This window comes from Labrus mixtus, chromosome 16 (assembly GCF_963584025.1).
Source record: "Labrus mixtus chromosome 16, fLabMix1.1, whole genome shotgun sequence".
NCBI lineage: Eukaryota > Metazoa > Chordata > Actinopteri > Labriformes > Labridae > Labrus > Labrus mixtus.
Window position 1 is genome coordinate 18316966 of NC_083627.1, and position 23467 is coordinate 18340432.

A 23467-nucleotide genomic window follows, 5' to 3' on the forward strand; every position below is an offset into this window, starting at 1 on the left:
GCAGAGGGACCTGCCAGTAAACCCTATGCAGACACCATATCCTCCACACTTGTCTGTGGCAGTCTTTGACCAAATCTGTGCATCTGGCCTTCTTCCTCTCCGTGGCCTCCTCCAGCCGGTCTTTTCGGGAACTGTAAGCTCCAGAATTACCACCTGTCTTGATGTTCTTGAAATCAGAACTAAGTCTGGTATGAGCTTGATGACTGTAACATACTTTCACATTGTTTGTATTATTATTACATTATTTGAGCTGGAGGCGAAAGGTTGTTGTCTTTTCTTGTTATGGTAATGAACAGGCGATCTTATTACCACTGTCGAGCTCATAAATATTTCTATTTTTAATTAAAACGATTCAATTGTCAATTAGCATGATTTTTAAAGTGATAGATCACTAAGAGATATACTTTCCTTTATCTGATTCATATTTTTTACACTGGGTAGATTACAAAAAGATGTCCACCATAAGACCCTACAGCTGCCCCAAAGGCCTCAATGTGTACATTTTCATTGTGTGTAATCTTATTTATTGCAATTTTGTTCTAAAATGTGTTTCAACGGAGGAAGGTGCTGCATTATGACCTATTATTTGTGGTCCTTCCTTAAGACTAAAGGTACCTGCAATGCCTGGTGTACACATTTAAAATCAGTCACATTGTTTGCTACAAACTTTGTTTCTATCTCCAGCTGTCCAAAAATGTAGATGAAGGATAATATCTCCCTCTGTGATGTAGTGAAGGAGTAACGCTTTGCATAAAAGATGTGAAGCAAAAGTATCTGAAAATTGCTCCTAAGTACACTAGTTGAGGAAATACTTCCACTTCCAGACTCCACCACTGCCAGTTATACTGCAGTATGACACATCTTAAACATCAACAAACATGTCCCTTTAGCAGTGCCATTTTAATAAAGTTACCAACACAGAGTGAGTGTTATAGACTGATAACTCACATTGCTGGCCCATGGATTCTAAACATGGTTGTCGAAGAAGTTGTCTACATAAAAATAAACCATATTGCCCTCTTGTGGTTAAAGAAAGAATTGCATGTGATGCTGCGCTGGTTGGTCCTGCATGCTGCCCCATGTGCAGGGACTGTGGTCCTCGTTGGGGGCCTCCTGGGTTCAACTCAGTCCATAGCCTCGTTCCCACTTGTCATTCCCCACATTCTCCTCATATTTTCCTACTCTGTCCACTGTCCTGTCATCTGCAACAATTCATGAAAAGCCCAAAAATAAATCTTTAGAAAAAAAAAGACCTGTGTGTTACCTTTGATGCCTTCAACTTTTTTAACATCTGCAGGAATCATTAAATTACTATGATAATAATTATTATTTTGTTTTATAATGATGTATTTATTTGAATGTAAATAGCACAGTTCTGATATCTGCTGGTTTTGACTTTCATTGGCTGACATACACTGACAAAGTTACAAAACCTGTCAAAAAATGAAGGTTCCCACGTTGAATTTTAAAATCTAATATTGGTGTGAATACTGTGAATGTATCACTGCAATTCAAGCCTTGATCCAAATCACAGAAATTTATTTGGATGCAAAAGCTGTATTAGGCAAAGTAAAAGCAACGTCAGAGGATGCATATTTACAAGAAACAATGCACGTTAGTAATCACACATTGGCATCGACAGTGTCAACAGGAATTAAAAACAGAATTTGAAAAGCAAGAAAAAAGGGGGAGGGGTGGTGGTAAATGAAGATCTGTCTGTGCTTCCACAAGAGATGTTTGAGTCAGTCATTATGTGTCGATCATCAACCAAACTATAACTAAAATACGGCTTCAATTGTGTCATTAAATCATAAAAGCACTTAAGTCACTGAGTGGTGTGTTTTAGGACATTGGACATGCTTTATTTCAGAACTTTTCACAATTTATTTAAACATCTCACATATACAAAATAGGTACAATAGACTTTGTGGTGTCATTTTTTGAGAGAGAAAGAGAGAGGCCGCTGGAAAAACCATTCTGAATTAGATGAAATATGTGCTGTCAGTATGAACACTCAGTGTAGGGGGGGATGAAGAGTTAAAAAAAAGCCTGAACAAAAAACCAAAACAAAGAAAAAACCTTCTTGACAAAACAAAAAAAGAACAAAATAAAATAAAACCAAACAAAAACCAAACATCAGGTTTAGGAACATTCCACCTGCTTAAAGTGGGTGAGTATAAGGGGACCAAAGCAAGACTCCTCAAAGGTCAATACAAAGTAATACAGTGAAAAAGTGGTTTGCTCCACAGCTGCATATTAGCACCATTGATCTCTGCTTCAAGTAACTGAGCACCTTTCCGATATGGGACAAAGCTTGAAGCCTTAGAAGTCTGAACATCGCTGTTGTGGACCAAGGTTGTGTCAATAGTATTTTCTTTAGGTACAGGCATGAGGTAGTTTAAACCTTTTTTTCATGGAAATTGTGGTTTTAAACCTCCTCTTTGGAAGATATACAAAGACCACAAAAGTGATGCATACTTTCAGCGTTTTTATTACACTTCTTTTATTTTTTACAAAAGGATGACATGATGTCCCACAACAAGGTGTTTTCCCGCGTCCCTTTGGGTTGCTGTATTAATTTGCATTGCACAAACGCTCCGTTCAGTCCGTTCAGTCCTCTCAGATAGTTGCCCATCTTAAGCAAGTGGATGCGCAGAGAGAAATCAGCATTCAGTATAAAAAAAACAACACAGAAAGAAGGGCAGAGATTTTGTTTTTTTTTCGTTCTTTCTCTCTTTTTCGGTGTTAATTTATCATGAGTCTATTTATTTGAAACAGACTGGGCCAATGTCCAAACCAAACTCCTGATCAGCTCCACCAATGTCCAAAGGTGCAATGTCGAGGATGGGCAGGCGAGATGGTTTATTTGTTCTGTACTCGATCACTGTCTTGCTCCACTCACCGGTGTGTGTCTGCAGGTGTAAGGGAAGAAAAAGAGACCATGTTTTAGAGTTGTGTTTAAAGGATACACTGATACAAGATGAATAAGCTCCATCTTTCAACAACAAAAACTGCATTGATTTAGCAGAAGCTGAAAGAGCTACTTACAGTGCAACCATCCTCCAGCACTGAGAAGGTAAAGCGGCTGTTGCCCTCGGCCCTCAACTCCACATCGTTGGAGCCCTGGAGCACCACAGCCTTCTTCATGTTGCCGCTCTCACCATCCATGTAGGCAACACTGTTCTTGCAGTGGTAGGTGATGTTCTGGCTGGCCTGGTTGGACAGCAGGCGCATGAAGGCCAGCTGGGTGGCCATGCTCTGGGGGCTGAGGGTCTCGTCGTTGTAGGTAAACTGCATGGAGGAAACATCACATATTATGTTACTTCCTGGCCTTTTTTTTTTTTTCATTTTTGAAAACTTTTTTAAGTGACATTTCAGATCTCTGAACGCGCTCACCTCAGTACCGCCATTGATGGTCTCTCCGAACCAGACGTGCTTCTTGCTCTCTGTGCTTCTGTACCAGTTCTTCTGGGCAATGCTGGCTGGGTGGGCGAAGACGCAGGTCTCGCGGGTGGTGAAGTCGCAGAAGACCTTGATGGCGTCATTGTTGCAGCCCTGGTTGGGGTCGATCCAGTAGAATCCTTAAAGGCATAAAAAAAAGAGTCAATATTAAGGAAAGGCAGTATTTCCCTTCATTCACTTATTGGGCTGCAATCACATGCAAGCCTTACTAAATTGTTCAATTTAGATGAAACTGAGTTTACCGCTGCTCCAGTCTGGGTGGCTGAGTTTGATGTCACGGCAGGTGCGGGCGGGGTTCTTCCTGGATCCCTCGGGGGTGAGCAGGTTCTCAATCTGGGTGTTCAGAGACTTGATGGTGGCATCAACCTCGTAGTCCTTGGCTCTCAGAGCGGGCTGATCAGCTCTGTACTCATCGTATCCACCAGAGACATCATATCCGCCACCAGAGGGGCCGGGTGGTCCGGGCATACCAGGAGATCCAGCAGGACCCTGTTGTCGATAAGAGAGGGGATCGATATTAAGAGTGGTGGTTGGATCGTCTGCAGAGGATCATTTGATGGCAATGGAGCTAAAATGTGTGCTTTACAAACAAATTCTGTATTTGAGAAGGAAAGACAGTCTGCTTACAGCGGGTCCAACGTATCCAGGGGGTCCACGAGCACCAGGAGATCCGATGGTTCCATGTCCACCAGCTCTGCCGTCCTTACCAGGGGGTCCGTGGGGTCCAGCAGGTCCCTAAAGAAGAAATGATCGCATGGCATGGTCAAATATTTGACTATTTTTTGAATATTGCATCACATCCGGCTTTAAATTTCTATTTCACTTGTGTTTTAATATGAGAGATGATGAGCAGAACAAGATACACCGGAGAAAATGCAGACAGTTCAGGATCGTCACTTTAAGTCATGTTAACAGGTACGTTATCTTTGATTGTGAAACTTTGGGCATGGTGTCTGCTCTACTGACTCAAATAGGTGAATATGGGTGTATGGAGAAAACCACTGGTGTATTGTGTGTTATTTGACTCCCACTCACTCTGGGTCCAGCAGGTCCGTTGGCTCCAGAAGGTCCAGTGTCACCAGAGGGTCCCTGAAGAAAAGAGAAATTGCACCAATTAATCCAATTATAATGATGATTTAGACCGTCTTTGAATGCTTTACTTACACCATGGTGCAAATGCTAAACCTGCTGTCCTGTGATGCATTCATGTTACATTGTGTGCCACGTAAATATCAGCACATGCAGCTGTACGTTCATATGTTTTGTGCGCTGTCACTCACAGAAGGTCCAGGCATTCCCTGGAGACCAGGATGTCCGCGCAGTCCCTTCATGCCTCTCTCTCCCTTGTCTCCAGCACCTCCCTTCTCTCCACGGGGTCCAGCAGGTCCCTATAATACACACACAAACACAAACACAGAATATCACATAGCTGGAAGAGGACACAACTTTTAAGTGGAGCAATGGATGAGTAACAATGTGTGTGTTTTCAGTCAATGAACACTATTCTATGTTGTGTTTCTGTGACAATATGTTATGAAACTTACAGCAGCTCCTCTAGCTCCAGCGGCGCCAACAGGTCCAGAGGGACCTCCGGGGCCCTAAAGACAAGGAAAAACAAGATCAAAATGATCGATGAGTGGCTTGAGCAAACACTTGTGGATGAATCTCCCTTAGAAATAGTGATTAAATGGTGAATGAATTAGTTTTTAAGGGGCCACAGTTTGTACGTACAGACTCTCCACGGTTTCCAGGTCTGCCAGCGGCTCCAGAGGGTCCAGCGGGTCCGGGGGAACCAGAAACTCCCATAGAACCAGAAGGCCCAGGCTCACCACGGTCTCCCTAAACATGATGAAAAAGGGTTAGATAGGATCAGAGCACAGTACATGTGTGTGTATTCTGTATAAAGAGAGGTTTTCAGGTTTAAGAAAGATTGTTACCTTGAATCCAGCAATACCAGGACGGCCAGGAGGTCCATCGTTACCAGGGTTACCCTAAAGATGGCAGACAAAAACAACAATACAGTTTTAAAAAAAAGATTCATGGCCTTTTAAAAGCTTATAAGTGATCTTGTTTGTACATTGACTCTACTGAACAAAGCTATAATTCCTTATATTCACAGCACCTTGTATTTAAGTCACTATTGTATAAACTGGGTCGTTTTTGCAGTCTCTACATTTTAGGAAAGGTGACTATTAAGCGGTTCTAACCTCGCGTCCAGCCTCTCCCTGAGGTCCGGTCATACCAGGCAGGCCGATGTTTCCAGGGGGACCACGGGGTCCAGCAGAACCAGCAGGTCCAACTCTACCAGCCTCACCCTGTGAGAGGGAAGCAGATAAAATAATCACTGAGTTAGTCAAATCCAGTGAAAGACTCCAAACTGCAGGTGATATAATGCTCTTATAGATCATTTCTCGAATCGATCACTTGGTAAATCTGTTTTTTAAACAGTTTTGCAATATAAGCAGGATTTTGTGCTGGTCACTAGGGGGGACTCGTTTGTACTTACAAGAGAACCAGCACCACCAGGAGAACCACGATCTCCTCTAGCACCAGGCAGACCAACGAATCCCTGAAGTCCAAGAGGACCAGAGGTTCCGGGAGCACCAGGAGGACCCTAAACACACAGGATACACATCAGTGCACTGAGAATGGAGATCTTTAGACCATTATGCTGATGTAAGCTTTAATGAATTAATTTCACAAAATGTTGTTGGAACAACTAAACGAGTAAAATATCTAACATGAAAGAGGAAAGACTTACAGCAGGTCCAGGCTCTCCAGAGGATCCCTTCTCTCCAGATTGACCAGGGGGTCCAACCATACCCTGCTCTCCAGAAGGACCAGAGGGACCAGAATCACCACGGAGACCACGAGGACCATCTTTACCAGCGGGACCAGCAGCTCCAGGGGGTCCAACAATACCCTGAGAGGGGAAAGAGATGGGAAGTGGATTAAAGTCAATTAGGTGTGTGCATTTGTGAAAATGTGTGTGTGTGTGTGTGTGTGTGTGTGTGTGTGTGTGTGATTACTAATGATATTACATATACAATAAGTACTTACAGCGGGACCAGCAGCACCAACTCTGCCAGCAGCACCAGGGAAACCAGTCAGACCCTGTCAACAGAAAAACATACAGTCGAAGGTAAAACAAAAGTCATCAAGATGGTGGAGATAATGATAATGGGGATGTATTCATGGCTCCTAATAACTGATAATAACTGATATCAGGAGGAATACAAGTTTATGCCTTATTACTTACAGCTGGGCCGTTGTCTCCACGACCGCCAGTAGGTCCAGCACCACCAGAAGGACCCTGGATATACAGAAAAAGAGATCAGACAGGAGTCAATATACGTATCTGACTAATATCTCATTTGAGGTGCCATTCTATATATAATGTGTTGGATGGATTAGCCATGTGGCAATGCAAGAATGTGTTTTTCTGGTTTTAGTGGCACTAACAGGAGGTCCAGACTGTCCAGCAGGTCCAGCGGGTCCACCAGGTCCAGCATCTCCCTTTCCTCCACCAGGTCCACGCTCTCCTCTGACTCCAGGCTGACCGTCAGCGCCCTGTAGGTTAAAAGAGTAACAAGATGGGGTCAATATCTGGGCTAATTTGTGTGTATCATAAACCTGCTGCTGCTTGACAGGATTTGTGTATATTTTATATGAAGACGATAAGCAGGTGTGCTTACAGGGGGTCCAGCGAATCCTGGAGATCCAGCAGGTCCAACCTCTCCACGCTCTCCCTGCGGACAATAATAAGCTGATCAGAAACACTCAGGATTTTACCCAAAAAGGTGAATTAGGCTTCAAATAATCGTGCAATAGTTGTAATGAAAAAAATCCAGGACAGGTACTTACAGAGGGTCCGCGGGCTCCAGCAGGGCCGGCAGGTCCGAATGAACCGCTCTCACCCTGCAGGAGAGAACAGTGAGCATTTCATAAGCGTATCATTACTCTTCTATCCATTCATAAATTCAGAAAGGATTTGTAAGCATCAGCACTGTTTTTAATGCACCAGGTTGAGTTTTGCACGTGGGCTTATAGAAGTAGAATGAGGAAAAGAAAATTGTGTGATTATTAAAGTTCAGTTTCATAATCCACTTATGAATTATAAAAAACTCTATTAGCTTGTGTATGAGCTGAAAAGAGAATCCTTTCTACATTGCCTTCAATGCGATGCACACTAATTGTAATTATAATGATGGTATTTCCTCATTATTTGACTACAAAAGCAATGCAATAGAGAGCATCTTGGAGTATTTAGAAAAGCGCTATATAAAACTAATGTATTATTATTATTGTTATTATTACATAGTTTTGTAATAATATTAACAAATACAAATATCTCTGTTATGTATAAATATATTTTTTAATCTATGAATGTTTGCTTCATTTATCATGTTTGTAAAAATGCTCTCCCAGATTACTGTATGTTGTAGTTCAGCCATTGATGTAATACTACAAAACAGCCATCAGGCGGCAGTGTTGAGGTTCTAGCTTGAGAGACAACACAGTGCGGTTAATCGAAATGTTCTCCCTCACTTGAGCAGGGTTATCAGAGATATGGAGTTTGTTTTCTGATTCAAAAAAGATCATCTCTGACATTGATTTGACCTGAAAAGCAAGCCTTGATGAATTTCTGTAGTGGGTCCAACAGTCTGTTGGCCATTTTGAATCATGTTTGAGGCAGCCATGTTTGGGTTTTTTGAAAGTCCCATGTCATCAATTAATATATGTTACAGTGTCAGTCGTTACCATCTTAATTCTAACTGTTTTTATTTGTTTTGTTGTAAATAAATACATACATATCATCTGCATACCTTATCACCATTAGCTCCAGTGGGTCCAGGAGGTCCAGCAGGTCCGGGCATACCCTGAAGAGGATGAGGAGAGGACACTTATACCTGGTTTCTACACTCAACTAATGCAGTGATTGGTTACGTGTCTTTAGAGGAAGAGACTTTAACTTACACGAGAACCATCTCTTCCAGAATTTCCGTCAGGTCCTCTGTGTCCGGGCTCTCCCTATGAGAGAGAGAGAGGAGGACGATGAAAGAACACAGTGAAGAAATGCATTCTCATAACAAAGATTGTGTATTTTGAGGGATACAAATTGGCTTTACTTGCAGGTTTTAGATTTTGTTTTAAATCTAACTCACCTTCTCTCCCTTGCCACCAGGGGGACCAGCGGCCCCACGCTCACCGGGCATGCCACCAGGTCCCTGATGTCCAGGACCTCCAGCAGCTCCAGCAGGACCAGGCTCTCCCTGCAAAAACACAACAGAGACTCTTGGTCATTTTTGCATTTACATCCATGCTTATATCTCCTTTGTCTCTTATGTTAGATCATCTTATTCTGATTATTCTGTTTCTTCATACGACCATCAAAACAGCATTAAATATTTCTTAACAATTAAGAGTTTATGCTTTGATTTGATTTCTCATTTTTTTAAGCTTTCACAACCATGCCACCATCTTACCTTTCCACCATCAGTTCCAGGGGCTCCAGCAGGTCCACGGGTTCCCATTGATCCCTGAGGTCCGCTAGCACCAGCAGCGCCAGGGTTTCCACGCTCTCCCTGAAGAAACACACAGAGGTTTTTTTTGTTTTTTTTTACTGCATACATGCAAATATGGAAGAAAATGACTTCCAATGATGCCTCTGAATAACAAAGGCACTTACCTTAGCACCGGCAGGTCCAGAAACTCCCTGGTCTCCTGGGATACCCTAAATAGATGCACATATCAGGTTAAAGAAAGCCTGTTCTACATTTTGTGAGGTTTGACTGTACAACATGGTAGAGCTCAATGTGTGTTGCTTACTCTGTCTCCGGGTTTGCCAGCCTCTCCAGCACCTCCAGCGGGACCGGGCAGACCCTGAAAATATCAAAACACAACATCAAGACCAGTGTAGACATACCTTATATAGACACAGCTATCTTAAAAGTATACCTGAAGAACAGAACTTTTAATATATCCCATGTTTCCTGGTGTCAGTAAAACAACTCAAAATAGCATTTTAAATTGATAGAATGGGCTCTGATTTGTGTTTTTTGCATTAAAGAAATATTGTAACAATTAGTAGGACTTTCACAGCCTGCAGGCCAGGAAGTACATCATATTATTGATGTGTCAAGCGTAGCAGGGTGATTTCCTGGGTAAATAACAATTTGATTCTTAAACTAAATGGCAATAACCAAACACAACATTGGCCTGAATGGTAGCAAAACAAGTCAATCATTTTTCTACTACAGCAACAACAAAAAAAAGCAAAACTAAAAAATGAGGTTTTACTTTGTAAGATTGCTCTAAATTTCTGTCTTTTAGGAGTCTGATAATAAGATCCCAACCTGGAAGCCAGGAGCTCCAGAAGGTCCTTGCTCTCCCTTCTCTCCAGCACCACCCTGGAGGGAGAAAGAGGGAAGACCATGTTAAAAATAGCACACTGAAGTAACTAATAGTAACATCATCATAAAAGAAAAGCTGTTCCAATGGTTGGAACACAGATCAAACGAGCATGTAAGGATACTTACAGCAGGTCCAGAACCGCCAGTAGCACCATTGTTTCCATCAGGTCCAGGAGGTCCCTAAGACAAAGATAGCAGTATATTATCATGTAATATACAGACAATAGATATTTGAAAAATGCACTGCTAAAATATTTAAACTGTTGTTTCATTTTAACTTACTCTCAGACCAGTGGGGCCACTGGATCCCTTGTCTCCGGGCTTGCCAGCCTCACCCTGAAGAGGTTGAAGGATGGTTTAGCACAAGTTATAATAAACAAAACAGGATTCAGTTACAAATTCTATTTTATTCCCCACAGTTTTCGCTTTATTTCTACTCACAGAAGGTCCCTTGGGTCCGGGGAAGCCAATGTTTCCGGCCTGGCCTCTAGGTCCAGTTGGGCCAGGAGGTCCAGAGCGGCCATCTTGTCCACCAGCACCCTGGTGAAGGAGACAGGAAGTAGCAGAAGCAGGAAGTCATGCTAATAGCATTGATTTGAGCAAATATGATCACAAACAGCAAAGACTGAAACTGATGAATGTGCCATAGCATTTTGAAAAAAAAAAATCAAATCTATATTTTATTGTGTGTGGATTTGTTGCCCCCTTTGAAGACAAAGGGGGTTGTCCTTTCTCTTTGCTGATCTACATGTGTAACCATAATATACTGACCAAAAAATCTCATCCTGCTGTCTGCTAAAAGTCAAATGAATCACTCAATTAGATTGTTTTTCAGTTGAAATGTTGAACATAGGATGTGGTGCATGTTTTGTAGTTAATCCCTTGGAATGATACATCCTTGTGGCAACATTTGCAGGCATTAAGAATTACTGTATAGAACCATGCAGTCTTGTTACTGGTGGATTAATTTCAGTCTGTTTCAGCTCACAACTTCTCACAGGAGCTTTAATAATTTATTTTAGAATTCTAGATTTACTCACAGAAGGTCCCTCCTTTCCGGGGGGTCCAGAGCTTCCGGGGCTTCCTGGGAGACCCTGCAGAAAATAAACAGTCATTAAAATGTAATTCGTGTCATTAATTTGGTCTCCTACAGCTTACCACTTGGGCTTTCTTCTTCATATCTAATTGAGTTTAATCCCCTTTAGGTCAATTAGCAAAAAGACTCACCCTGAGACCAGCTGGGCCAGGCTCACCAGCGCGACCAGCATCTCCAGGGGGTCCACGAGGTCCAGAAGAGCCAGAGGCACCGCGACCACCGGGCATACCCTATGAAAAGCATACAGCAGAAGATAAGAAATGAGTTGGAAGTTTTAGCTTATAAAAAGTAGTATGTAATTGATTTTGATTGGATGTTGGTGGAATGACAATTGTTCACTTACAACAGGGCCAGTTCTTCCCTCAGAGCCGGGCATACCACGGCTGCCAGGAGCACCCTAAGGAGACACACATGTTTAACCAGGTGACCCAGGCAACCAAACATCTGAATGTAGATCGGTTTGGGTATAACACAGTCCTGTCAGGGTCAATGGTCTGGTACTCACTCTAGCTCCACGGAGGCCAGCAAGTCCGGTGGCACCGGCCTCACCAGTGGGTCCTCTCTTGCCCTCCTCACCCTGAGATCCGGGGGATCCAGCAGGTCCAGTGTTACCCTGAGGAGAGCAAAGGGACATTACAGGCCAACAGTCATAAACAGGATTCATATAGGTCTAGCATGAGCTTCAGTTGACTGCATCAAAATGGAGTGAAAGCATGGCCATTAGACTCAGCCCTTCATCCAACATATAAAATGTTCAAATGATGTGAGTGAGAAAGCGCTGCCTGTTTACATTGAGATATTTTTCCTAACTATAGCAATAAATGTAGACATGTGCAATGTATTCATTGTGAAGAATCATTGGGATGAAACTGCAATTTATTGTGCAGCTTTAGTAAGAAGAGCATTATCAAGATTTGAACTTACTGGCTCTCCTTTGGGTCCACCATCTCCCTTAACACCCTGAGGACCAGGATCTCCCTAAAAAAGATAACAGACAATTAATGAAAAGAACAATCACCTTTGTGCAATGATATTGTTGGTTTCTGCATGTCTGCATGAGTGTGCATGATTTCAAGTATGTTTCTTTGGTGGATATTGGTGTGTCTGTTGCGTACTTACAGAGAGACCTCTCTGTCCAGCAGCACCCTGAGGACCCTGGGGTCCGGGTCCTCCTCTTGGTCCGGGGAAGCCAGGAGCTCCAGCAACACCAGGAGTACCCTAAAAAAATAGCCATGATGTCAAGGTGAGCATTAATTAAGCCTTACTCCTAACTAAAAATACTGTCTTTATTTTATCTTTCTTTTGTCAATGTATCCTTTTTAAATTGTATTTATGATATAATGATTCACACACTGACAGAGGCTATATTCTGATCATAACTATTTGGGAAAATAAAATCTATGGAGGAAATCTATCTAGGAAAATAAATAATTTTCTTTGATAGAAACAACCTTATTTGTTTGTGTTGTGTGTACAGCTTGGATAGGACTAATTACTGAAACCTCTTCATGACCCAAGGTTATCTCCACTGGTATAACTTGAATACTTACAGAAGCTCCCTTGGCTCCATTCAGGCCGTTAGCACCAGGGTTACCCTACAGCAAGACAACAAGAAAGGGAGAGTATATCATCAAAAATATAAAGTCAATTTGATACTAAAATAATGGCAACAGAATTGTAGAAAAGATTAATCTGGTCTCAATTAATCAATTCAATAAATCAATAATTATTTGTATTGCATCAATTCATAACAAATTATATTTCCAAAATAGCAGGTCTAGACCATACTCCTTATTTACAGAGAACCAACATAAATCCACAATGAGCAAAACACTTAGCAAGTAACATTTGTCTGTCACATTCTAGACTACGTAAAGACTTTAAACTGAATAAAATATAGATTTTTGCCTAAGATTTGCCAGAACAGGACAACATGTTTGTATACTCACAGCGGGACCAACTGGGCCAACAGCGCCATTGGTACCAGGCTCTCCTCTTGCTCCCTGAGGTCCAGCTGGGCCAGAGGCTCCAGCAGGTCCAAGCTCTCCCTGTCAGACACAAAAATACACCCATTATTAATGAAAAGAAATAAAGCTGAGATAGAATCAGTTGATTTAACACTTTCAACGTCCTGTGTACTGCAGCATTGACTAGTTCAACAATAACATGGTATTTCATATGGATGGGTTTATATTTTAGTGATATCGTATAATTTTAAATGTGAGTGTTTGAAATGCGAGGTCTTTTCGCATGTAAATAAATGTTCTGGGGTCACCAAGGCTTTTGAATGTATTAGCTATTCCCCTGGGGATATGACAAAAAAACTATTGGAATGGGTAACATTGATGGACTGTACTGCATTATACTGTATGCTGATTAAAACTGTCTCCTTTTGTGACCCTAAACATGAACCTCTCTAGTAGGACATGATGCCAAATGTCAGTAAAGGAAACAGGAAGTGACAACATGCTTACCTTAGGGCCGGGGCCACCAGGGAAACCTGGAGGACCAGCAGAACCGAGGGGACCCTGGGTAGAAGAACAGCAGACATGACATTAATACTCATGTGATGTAGGTCAAAGCTGATGTTGAGGTCAAAATATAAAGTGTTGCTTCCCTTATACGAGTGCTAACATGTTTATGATCCTTACTAATCCTTTCTTGATAACATTTGAAGGATTTAAAGGGCTGGTACTCACAGCAGGGCCGGAGGGACCAACATTTCCATCAGAACCACGAGCACCAGCGGGGCCAGCAGGGCCAGCACGACCTCTCTCTCCAGCCAGACCACGAGCTCCCTACAGAGGGAAGCACAAAAAACACAGGTGATAAGAAAATAAATAATAATAGCAAATGATAAACAATGAAACAAAATGGTAGTATACTATTCAATATATATGTGGGAGTTCATGGTGAATTAAAACAAAACAACAGCAATGACTAATTCTTAATGGGGCATTTAAGTTTTCGGTTGGTTTTTAGGTCTAGGATTTCAGATGAATACTGAGTTTGATTTTGTACAAAATTTGGGGATTCTTGAAATTCATGAAAACTTACAGCAAGTCCAGGACTTCCAGAAGCTCCATGTGCACCAGACTCACCCTACAGGAGACAAAGGAGAAATTGATGAGACATCTTAAATAAGGTGACTTAAAGTCAAACGTGAACTCTAAGTCCACGTCAAATAGACACATTTTACTGTGACAAGTGAACACCATGACATTCTACTGGATGAAACTAAACTCAACAGTATAGCCATGCTATGTTACCAGTAAGCTGATGTTAACATTAATGCAATTCTCATATAAAGTGTGATCCTGAATAAAATGAGAAACTCAAATAAGGATGGTGGTCATATTACCTTGGCTCCAGCACCACCAGGCTCTCCCTTGCGTCCATCCAGACCAGTGTAACCCTAAAACACAGAGAAAGGCACAATCAAAGATGTTTTCTGTTGGTGCTGAAATGTGCTACAGAAAAAAAGCGAGATCTGCAATTAATGAATTGTATGCACAAAGAAATCAGTTAGTGTATAAACAAGAAAAAATATATTAAAATAAAACAAATTTAAAGTCTAAGGTATGGCATTAAATCTTTTTTCTGGTTATATTAGTTTCAATGGAAGTTCCAATGACTTGGTGTTTAAGCTGTAGTTTATATTATTGACCCTGTAGATGAAGTTTCACATAAGAAGTTCTTATTCAGAACAGGGGGTGAATATAGAAATCGGCGGCCATTAGGCTACTTTTTATTTCAACTCTCCAGAGACCAAGAGTTACTTCTTATATTTCTGTTTGGGGTACGCAATACTTCAAAGCATCTATTTCCATATTTTTGGAGCCCCTTCAACTACTTGCTCCAAGTCCCTGAATGTTGGATTCAGGTGATTATTATGCAGTCAAAGTTTAGGTCTTGAAAGATAAAGATCCAAACTCACTCTGTGTCCCTTCATTCCTGGAAGTCCAGGGGTTCCTGGGAATCCACGAGCACCCTGCAGGCAAAAAAAAAAAAAAAACAGGAAATATTACTCAGACATACTCCATTTTTACAGTTCAGATGTCAGTGTATATCTGTTTGTGTTTGTTCTTCTTGTTCTGCAGGAATCCTCTTACCTGTGGGCCGGGGGCACCTCTGTCTCCGGGCTTACCGGGTCTGCCATTGTTACCCTGTAGGAATAATCACAGAATAAAAGTTACATTTTGACCTTGAAATTCTTTACAAAACCTTAAAGAGTTGCCTTCAAAAAATGTTTCCAGACATGAATCTATACTGTACGTACATCGTCTCCAGATTTGCCAGAGGGGCCAGGGGGGCCACGAGCACCAACGGGGCCCTGTGGAAAGAAAACAAAATGTTTAAGATCTCAAAAGCTTTGCAGAGGTGCTAACTGGTTTATGGTGAGTATTTCAGGGGACAAACTTACAGTCTGTCCAGGCTCTCCAGGCTCACCAGCGTGTCCGGTGTGTCCCTGAGGTCCCTGTGGAATGATAAGATATAGGTCATCAGACCAACAAAAACAGAAGTCTTCATTTGGGAATATAGCAACAGCAGAGTGCATGATGAGGTTATGACTATGATAGATGTGGCAGTTTCATCAGATCACTCCATAGATTAGATTTGCAGAGGGGAATTAAACTTACAGGGGGTCCAGGAGGTCCAGAAGGTCCTCTGGAACCCGATATACCCTGAAAAGGAACAAAATGAATAAGTCACATCACTCATCAACACATAATGAATCTAAGCAATTACATTATTCAACCATATTCTACCATGGACAATTATTATTCATGTATGGGTTAGATTGTGAAGACATGACTAAAATGACTTGTGATGGCCTTAGGGTATATTCATAATATTTATGACAGTGGTGTGTTTGTGTGTCCGTGTATGTCTCAGTGTGTCGTAAAAGAGCATTGTTCTCACCATGGGTCCAGGACCGGGATCAGGGGCTTTTGAACCATCATACTGAGCAGCAAAGTTCTGCAGGACAGAAAAAAAAGCATATTAATTAGTCATGATAACAAATGTTGCACGAGATAAACATTTGATTAGTTCAAATAAAAGAGCTCAGTGGTTTGACTTTTGCCATCTTTTGGTAAAACTTAATTTGATGCTTAACTCCATGTTAAAACAAACAAATTCCCCATAATAAACCAGTGAGCAATAATTCCAGGCTATGGAAACCATAGAGATTTAACACGTATTTACACTAGTGGTTACCTAGTTTTGTGTCATGTGTTACTCTTAGCCAATGGGGTAAAGGGCAGCCAGTCAAAGGCCACTGGGCTAAGATCATAGATGAGAGTTGGTATTGTTCTGTCGTTTCAAAATTGTTGGGTCGAAATAGGTTTTTTGAGCTCACACAAAAAATTGAACAAAAAAACTAAATCTCTATAAGCCAAATGTGGGTCCCATTTTTTTTTTTTTTTACATAATCGCTGCTAGTGCTACATTGTGAATGTTTTTGGACAACTTCTTAGATGGACACTGCAACGTCGAGCAGATTATTGTGCAAAATGATGATGGACTTACTCCTCCGAGTCCAGGTTGACCAGGGGGGCCAGCGGGGCCAGGCAGTCCAGGTTTGCCATCTCTTCCATTTGGGCCCTGAGGACCCTGTTGAAAAAAAGGAGAGGGTACAGTGAGTAAACACAGAAAGTGGTTATATTTTCATTTCATTTAATAAAAAAGCAGAAGATAAAAAATGTACACACAGCCTTTGTCGTAGCAAATAGTTTCATAAGATTTAATGAGCAGACTTTTAGCATTTTAGCAACTGTGAGAGACATATATCAAATGTAACATTGTATAACTTATTTATAAGTTATATGATCGGGAATGCTAAACTTAAAATGAATAGACTTTAGTTGGATGAGTTGTAAAATAAAAAAGCAACTATTATTTATTCCCATTAACAAATGACAAGGCCTATTGGCTATGTAAACAAAGGGGTGTGGCTTAAAGGGGGTAAGAAGGTCAAATGATGTCAACAACAACAACCTTAGTGCAAAAGATGGGTTGAAATAATATGACACGTCAAAAGCTTGAAATTGAATTCAAGTAACTATTGGAGTAATACGAGGCAGCAGAGTTTCAGTTCAACTTACCCTGTCACCTCGAGGTCCTTTGTCTCCTCTGAGACCCTGCAGCAGAAAAAAATCACTCAGTCAGACCAAAACAGAAAGCAGACGGCAGAGGCAACACGTCAGCTCCAAAACATTCCTCTAGCAAAGCATGCCTCATCTAAACTACACTTAAAACCAGACATGAGTTATATTCAAATGGTGTGGTGTATTTTAAGATCAATAAAATGTGATGTAAACAAACTTGGCCCTTACAATGAGAGGACAAGCAGGTCAAAACACATTTCAGTGAGTAGACTAGACATCATAAGATGCACCAACAATCTAAATAACACTTTATGTCTGATATGCCGCTGCCGGTGAAAATAACACATAAGAACAACATTATGTGCTCACCTTGACTCTTCCCTAAATAGAAAAGAAGATAAATAAATGTAAGATTTATTTATTCAGTCTTTCTAGGGTTTGTCAGACTATGTCCCACATTCTTCATTATTTGCAGAAGCGCTATGAAGAGTGGCCTTTATGAAAAAATGAAGCAAAGCATCCTATAAATCCTCACAGACATGAATAAAGCATGCTCATGCAGATATAGTGATGTTAAATTATAAATAGCAACAGAGCAGAGCTATGTGCATGTAACGTAAAGCATCAATTATGCACAGAGATGCATGAAATAGCAACTTTTTACAGCGTCCCAAACCAGACTCAACACTCTGATGGAAGGCCATGGAACAAATACAGTTCTGCAAAAGTTACCAGAACCACAAACTGTGTACTGCACCTTTAAAACATGAAACTGCTCCTAATGCTGCAAACACCATGCAGGTAGGTGTTTAATTTAAGGCAATCTCAATAATAAGCAGAATAAATCATATAAACATTATTCTTGATTCAGTCAATTTAGATTTTTCCTGGGCTGAAGATCTCATTCTTTTGTAGCTGGTCTGAGATCAGCTTTCCTAAAGTCCCTTTCTTAATCCCATTTGCATCAGGGAGCAGAGGAAGACTTAAAACTGACCCACAGCCAGCTGTTAGGGGCAAACCTCTCTCTGCCCCTCAGAAAGGATCCTTTGTACCAGGCCCCATGGGTGCCTCAGAGCTGCGGTTTTAGCTTTCATTGACACAATCTTTAGCCAATGGGACCCTCACCTATTCATGGACAGGAAGGGAGAAAACTACGAGAAATTCCTAAATACGACGCTCTGCCATCATTGAGATCGCTCGAAAAGGTAAAGACCAAGCAGACAGAGTTGTCCCTTTCTGGAATACTTCACAGCATTTGGAAGAAGAAAAGGCAAAGTGGCAAAGGTAAAGCAATCTTTAAGATATGATTTCATGCATGTGTACTAACCGCTGTGATGTTGGAGAGATGAGGGGGAGGAAGAGGGAGAGGAGATGGGAGGGGAGACAAGAAAGAATACTTCATTAGAACATGACAAACAGATTTAGAGCAAAACAGTCATCTGGGGAAAAAAAGAACAATGTCAATCCCATCCATCTGATTTGATATTGTTTGAATGTTTTATCAGTATTTCAATATGATAACAGTTGTATTTCCTCTGCCTCGTAGCAAATTCTTTCAAATTCACAAATTGAAAAGGGGTTAACTTCACTATGCACAAAAAAGGACTGAATGGACAAAATCACAATTAAGTTTTAGAATCTAAAGTTCAATGAAAACTTGTGTCTATGTCACGAGTGACATAGACACAGTTTTGCTTTTTGGTGCTCTGATGATTAAAACTTGAAGCCTTATAGGCCTTTAACAGTGTTTGGAGAAGTCAAAGCATGACAAATAATGCTGTCACACCTGAAACAGGAAGCCTCCTGCATTTTTAGTGGCTGACAATCAACATACTAAAGAGCAAGTTACTGATCCTGTCTAAAAGTGTAGCTTTGGGCCATCAGGACATGCTAAACATCTTGAAACTGTCTAGCTGTGTAAAGAATGTGAATCTCAGTGTTCAATAGCCTCCATATAATGAGGATCAGGCTGCTAACAGGCTTATGCAGGTACTTCATACCCTGAGGACAGGAATACTTGGCCTGCTACTGCAAACAAGCCAAGACTCACAGCTCATTGAAAAACGTTTGTATGACATCGGCTTTTGTTATCTCATCTTTTACTATCATCCAAAACGTATCCTAATTAGATCGAATCCAATTGAGGAAAAAATGAGAAATATATCATAAATACATTATCTGCAATGACTGCAATCATTATACAAGGCTGATGTTTGTGTGTCTGCATCCACACTTTTGTTGCAGGTGTGGGCCTCCATGAACTGGAGCAGCTGGTCACAGCTGGGACCTTCCCATGAACTCCCACACCCTCATGTCCAAACTGGACCGCAAGGGGGAGCGCTTGGACGTTTAAGGTGACGCGAGGCAATTATTTATCCCTTTACAGAACTACATTAGAGGAACAAAGTTACCAAAAAGCTTTTACTTCGATAGAGATCTTGTATTCTAATTCAATAATTAAAATATGTCATTACATTAATCATTCACTCACTCAAGAAACCTCAAAAGTAAAAAAAACAAAACATACCGTTATAGCCTAGAAAAGGGTAAACCTATTTTGTTTGAAGATCTGCTAAAATATAAAAACATTTACTGATCGAGGATTCTATTTTCTGGTCTGGTTTGATGAACAGATGTTTCTCTTCAAGGAGGAGAACTATTTAATTGTTGCCAAGTAGCTGTTAGCACACATGACCGCCAGGGGGTGACTCTACTGTTTCCTATAATAAAGCCTCATTCCCTGGACGTCTGCATGGAACAATATGTACAACGCCCCACTAACTTTTTCAGCATCTGTCTACAAGAAAAATCAGATTTAGACTATTTGAGAGCTCCACATGCATTTACAGTTCATAAAAGACACTAGAACGACTACTTTTAGAGGTCTCTTTTCAGGTCTTTTTTTTTTTCAGAGGCGCAACTTCTCCCTCTTATAATAATTGTATCCTTGGAAAAAAAAAAATACAGTGAAGAATCCTCTGCACGAGCTCAATCCGTTGAGTTTAATTCAGCCTTTGTTTGGGCTGTCTTCAGGTTGAACTTGATGTAAGTCCCAAACAAAAGCCAAGCGCAAGATCCTCAAAGCAGTGACACCCGAAGAAGAAAAAATATCCATCACAGAAAAAAGAGCAGATATTCAAACTTACATTGACATGATGCTAGGTATGAAGTTACTGCAAGCAGCAACAGAATCCGGGTATCCACAAAGCTGAGCATGTCTACACAGACATGCAGACTCCTTGTGCTGCTAAGCCCCTGTTTTTTAAACCACCTTCAAGCGGGCATACAGTTGTGGTGACACGAGTTACTCCAAACTGAGCACAAACCTGCTGCCGTGATGCTAGAATAATAAAGTTCTATCAGGCCTATATATACGGCAGGAGGGTCCCTGGTCTGCGTGTCAAAAGTCAGCCCACCGGCCAATCAGAGCACAGAAACCCAATCTGACTCCCATCCCTCTCCAGCTCAAACTCAGTCATGTGGTGCTGCATCTCCCAGCCTCCTCTCCACCAGAACGCGTTTGGCAAAGCTCTGGCGATGATGACGAGTGCAACGTTTTAATTAGATCCATTCTTTTTGAGGACGTGGACAGCGTCGAAGTTTAAAAGGGAGTAGAAGGCCTACGTTTTTTCCCTTCTTTTACGGGCTGCTGTGAACCCAGATTGTCATGAGAAAGATACGGTCGCCGGCATGGCATTCAACTTCACGCTCAGTTTGTGCGTAAAATGCGCCCGTTTAGGGGGGCGTCTGTGGGCATCAGCTGCCACCCTCGACTCTCTTTTATTTGGATTTCATGGGCGAACATACCTTGTAGAGAGACTGTAGGATTATTGACTGAATTGTTGGAGATTAGCTGGATTTGAGCTTTACTGTGCAGTTTTTACGCACGGATTTTTGAACTTTGTTTGTCAGTGTCAAGTATTAGTGAAAACGGGGGGAGGGGGTGTAAAAAATTCAACTACATACGTTTTTTATCAGTGCTTCTTCTGCGTTTTATCTTTTTCTGTGAAACAGGTGACTTCTACTATTATCCCTCATGCAAACAAACAGTTTCTGTGGCATATATGTCCGTTTTTCACACAACTGCTGACCTTATGCACCAAGCATTCCTCAAATAAATTCACGTGTGTTAAAAATGAACAAAACACGTTTGTGCTTGACAACCTCAACCTTCTTTAACATCTCTAAATGCTTAATTTAGTTTGTGGAATTAAACCTCTGTAGTTTTTACCGAAAAAGCAGTGGAATGCAATGCTTCACATACATCAGACATTAGTGGAGCCTTAGACTGACAAAAGACAGGTGTGAATGAGTGATCCTCTCTCTCTCTCTCTCTCTCTCTCTCTCTCTCTCTGAGCCCCTCTTACCTGCCCACATGACCAGACATGTCATCTCCTTCACTACTACTCCAACAACCCTCTGCATGGCCCTCATACTGACTGAAATGACACACACACACAAACTACTTATGTGTGTAAATGACAAAATGCAGTATGAAAAACGATGAAAGCACTGATGAACTCAGTGTTGCACTGCATGTGCATTTACCGGATTAACAGAAAACATTTAAGAACCACAGTAACAGATGTAGGATGGCTGCAGCAGGCTTATAGGACAGTTTAGCTCCTATTGCTCCTAACGGTCTTATGGACACCTGATCATTGTTCATAGACTGTCTTGCTAAACATTACATTATGTGAGAAGTTTGGCTCTTTTATATGGAACCAGTAAAATGTGTTCATGAGATGGTCAAATGTAAATAACCACACTGTGTCTATCAGTTAATCTTACTCTGTACATGTAAAAGGAGAGTTGCTGCAGCCTTTTATCAAATAGATTCTAACTGCAATTGCATCTTTAGTAACCAGGACATGCTTGTCACCCTTTTGATTTTATAAAGATAGTTCATGAGGATGATTCAGATCATGGTGATGATTTTTTTAAACTTACAATTCAAGTCTCTAAACAAAAGAGTACAGAGACAGTATTTGAGGTCTCATCCTAGCTCCATAAGACTTCACTGATTCTTTATAACTGCACATCTTTTCTTTTCTCTTCTGCCTACAGGAATGACTTTCTCCCCCTCTGTGCCAAACTAAGTAATTGTTGGACACTCCCAACAACTTCACCTCAGCTCCTCCCTGAGTCGAACCCGAAAGATAGAAAGACAGAGAAAAAAGGAGGAGGAGGGGCGAGCGAGATGAAATGTGTTTTAACGATGGCAGAGATCCCACTCCTGCACAGTTACATTCTCATGTTTGTGGAGGAGCTGAGGCCTTGAAGTAGCTGCAGCAGCAGCAGACAGTCGCTGGAGGAAATCAAAGATGGCTGCAAAGCTCCACATCATCAGACTTTTTCTCTTCTTTCAACCACATGAAACGGGCAATGATGTTGAATCCCGTGAAATACTCCATATCTTTAGATATGAAAAGACAGGATTATCTTTCATGAACATTTATCAGAAAAAAAACAGTGTGAAGAATTCAATTTAAGTCTGAAAATAAAGAGTCAATAAAAGATTTGAAAGCACTTTCAAAACACAAGATTACAAAGGTCCAAAGCTTATTATTTGATAAAATCTAATGCAGTAGCTATCTGCAAATGTTTTTTAGGGAGCAAAGCCTCTTTTCTCAAAAATGTCAGGGTGTCCTGTGGGTCGAGGAGTTTATCACGGAGAGAAGACAGCTAGTTAAAGTGAACTCCAGATGCAGATCTGCTGCTTGATAAAGGGTAACTATTGTTTCTGGTCAAGTCAAAGGCAGCGAGCGGAGAAATGATGATTGAATATAAACATAATCGAAACACTTTAAAATAATGCCTGATTAGTCACTTTTTTTAACATGAAGATTTTTTTTTAAATTCATCAGCCATTTTGAATCCAACATCAAGCCTCTCTCTTTTTCTGTCTCTCACAGTTCTGCCAGCTGGGCTAGCAGACAGATTCCTCCAGATGTGATGCGCTCTGATTGGCTGTCGGAGAAATTTCCCCACTGGTCTCAGTCACTGTGTCTCATATTTCTCCTCTGATGTAGAAGAAAGCGCTAAGGATCATGGGAGGAGCGGAGTGTCTCATGTCAGAGGAGGCCGTCCACCTGTCTGCCAGCTGGTAAGGAGAGAGGAACACAAACCAATCAGATTAGGAAGAGAAAATTGATCAACTGTCTGGATGGAAATGTATGACAATTGCAATAGTGATTGCCAATTATCATACTAAAGCTGGTGATATTGAACTGAATTTCCCTCAGAGATTAATTAAGAATCAGAGAGAGAGAGAGTGCAGGCATGAAGAACATCTACTGAATGTTACTGACCTTAAAACATATAAATGTGGAACATTCAAATTTGTACTATTTCAACGTGACTCAAAATAGTAAAAATGCATATAT

At 41.1% G+C, this 23467-nt stretch overlaps 1 protein-coding gene and 1 long non-coding RNA gene across 2 annotated transcripts; one reads left to right on the forward strand and one right to left on the reverse strand.

The window, feature by feature from the left end:
- Positions 1 to 1522: 1522 nt before the first annotated feature.
- Positions 1523 to 20431, reverse strand: col1a2 (collagen, type I, alpha 2). The gene is made up of 50 exons (XM_061060216.1): positions 20228 to 20431; positions 19360 to 19361; positions 17079 to 17114; positions 16504 to 16587; positions 15895 to 15951; positions 15612 to 15656; positions 15395 to 15448; positions 15251 to 15304; positions 15084 to 15137; positions 14909 to 14962; positions 14333 to 14386; positions 14029 to 14073; positions 13671 to 13769; positions 13446 to 13499; positions 12921 to 13019; positions 12522 to 12566; positions 12091 to 12189; positions 11896 to 11949; positions 11477 to 11584; positions 11315 to 11368; positions 11103 to 11201; positions 10916 to 10969; positions 10317 to 10415; positions 10158 to 10211; positions 10002 to 10055; positions 9819 to 9872; positions 9292 to 9345; positions 9152 to 9196; positions 8949 to 9047; positions 8628 to 8735; positions 8440 to 8493; positions 8289 to 8342; positions 7327 to 7380; positions 7158 to 7211; positions 6925 to 7032; positions 6722 to 6775; positions 6523 to 6576; positions 6224 to 6385; positions 5969 to 6076; positions 5670 to 5777; positions 5400 to 5453; positions 5194 to 5301; positions 5007 to 5060; positions 4743 to 4850; positions 4498 to 4551; positions 4090 to 4197; positions 3705 to 3951; positions 3397 to 3581; positions 3049 to 3291; positions 1523 to 2912 (listed from the first exon to the last, which is right to left on the reverse strand). Exons 1-50 carry the CDS (start codon positions 20295 to 20297, stop codon positions 2766 to 2768), a joined length of 4059 nt encoding a protein of 1352 aa, XP_060916199.1. The 5' UTR covers positions 20298 to 20431; the 3' UTR covers positions 1523 to 2765.
- On the forward strand, positions 18239 to 22962 carry LOC132991443 (uncharacterized). Its single transcript, XR_009676185.1, has 3 exons — positions 18239 to 18365; positions 19326 to 19435; positions 22149 to 22962. It is a non-coding gene; the product is annotated as an uncharacterized LOC132991443 (long non-coding RNA).
- The last annotated feature ends 505 nt before the right edge of the window (positions 22963 to 23467 follow it).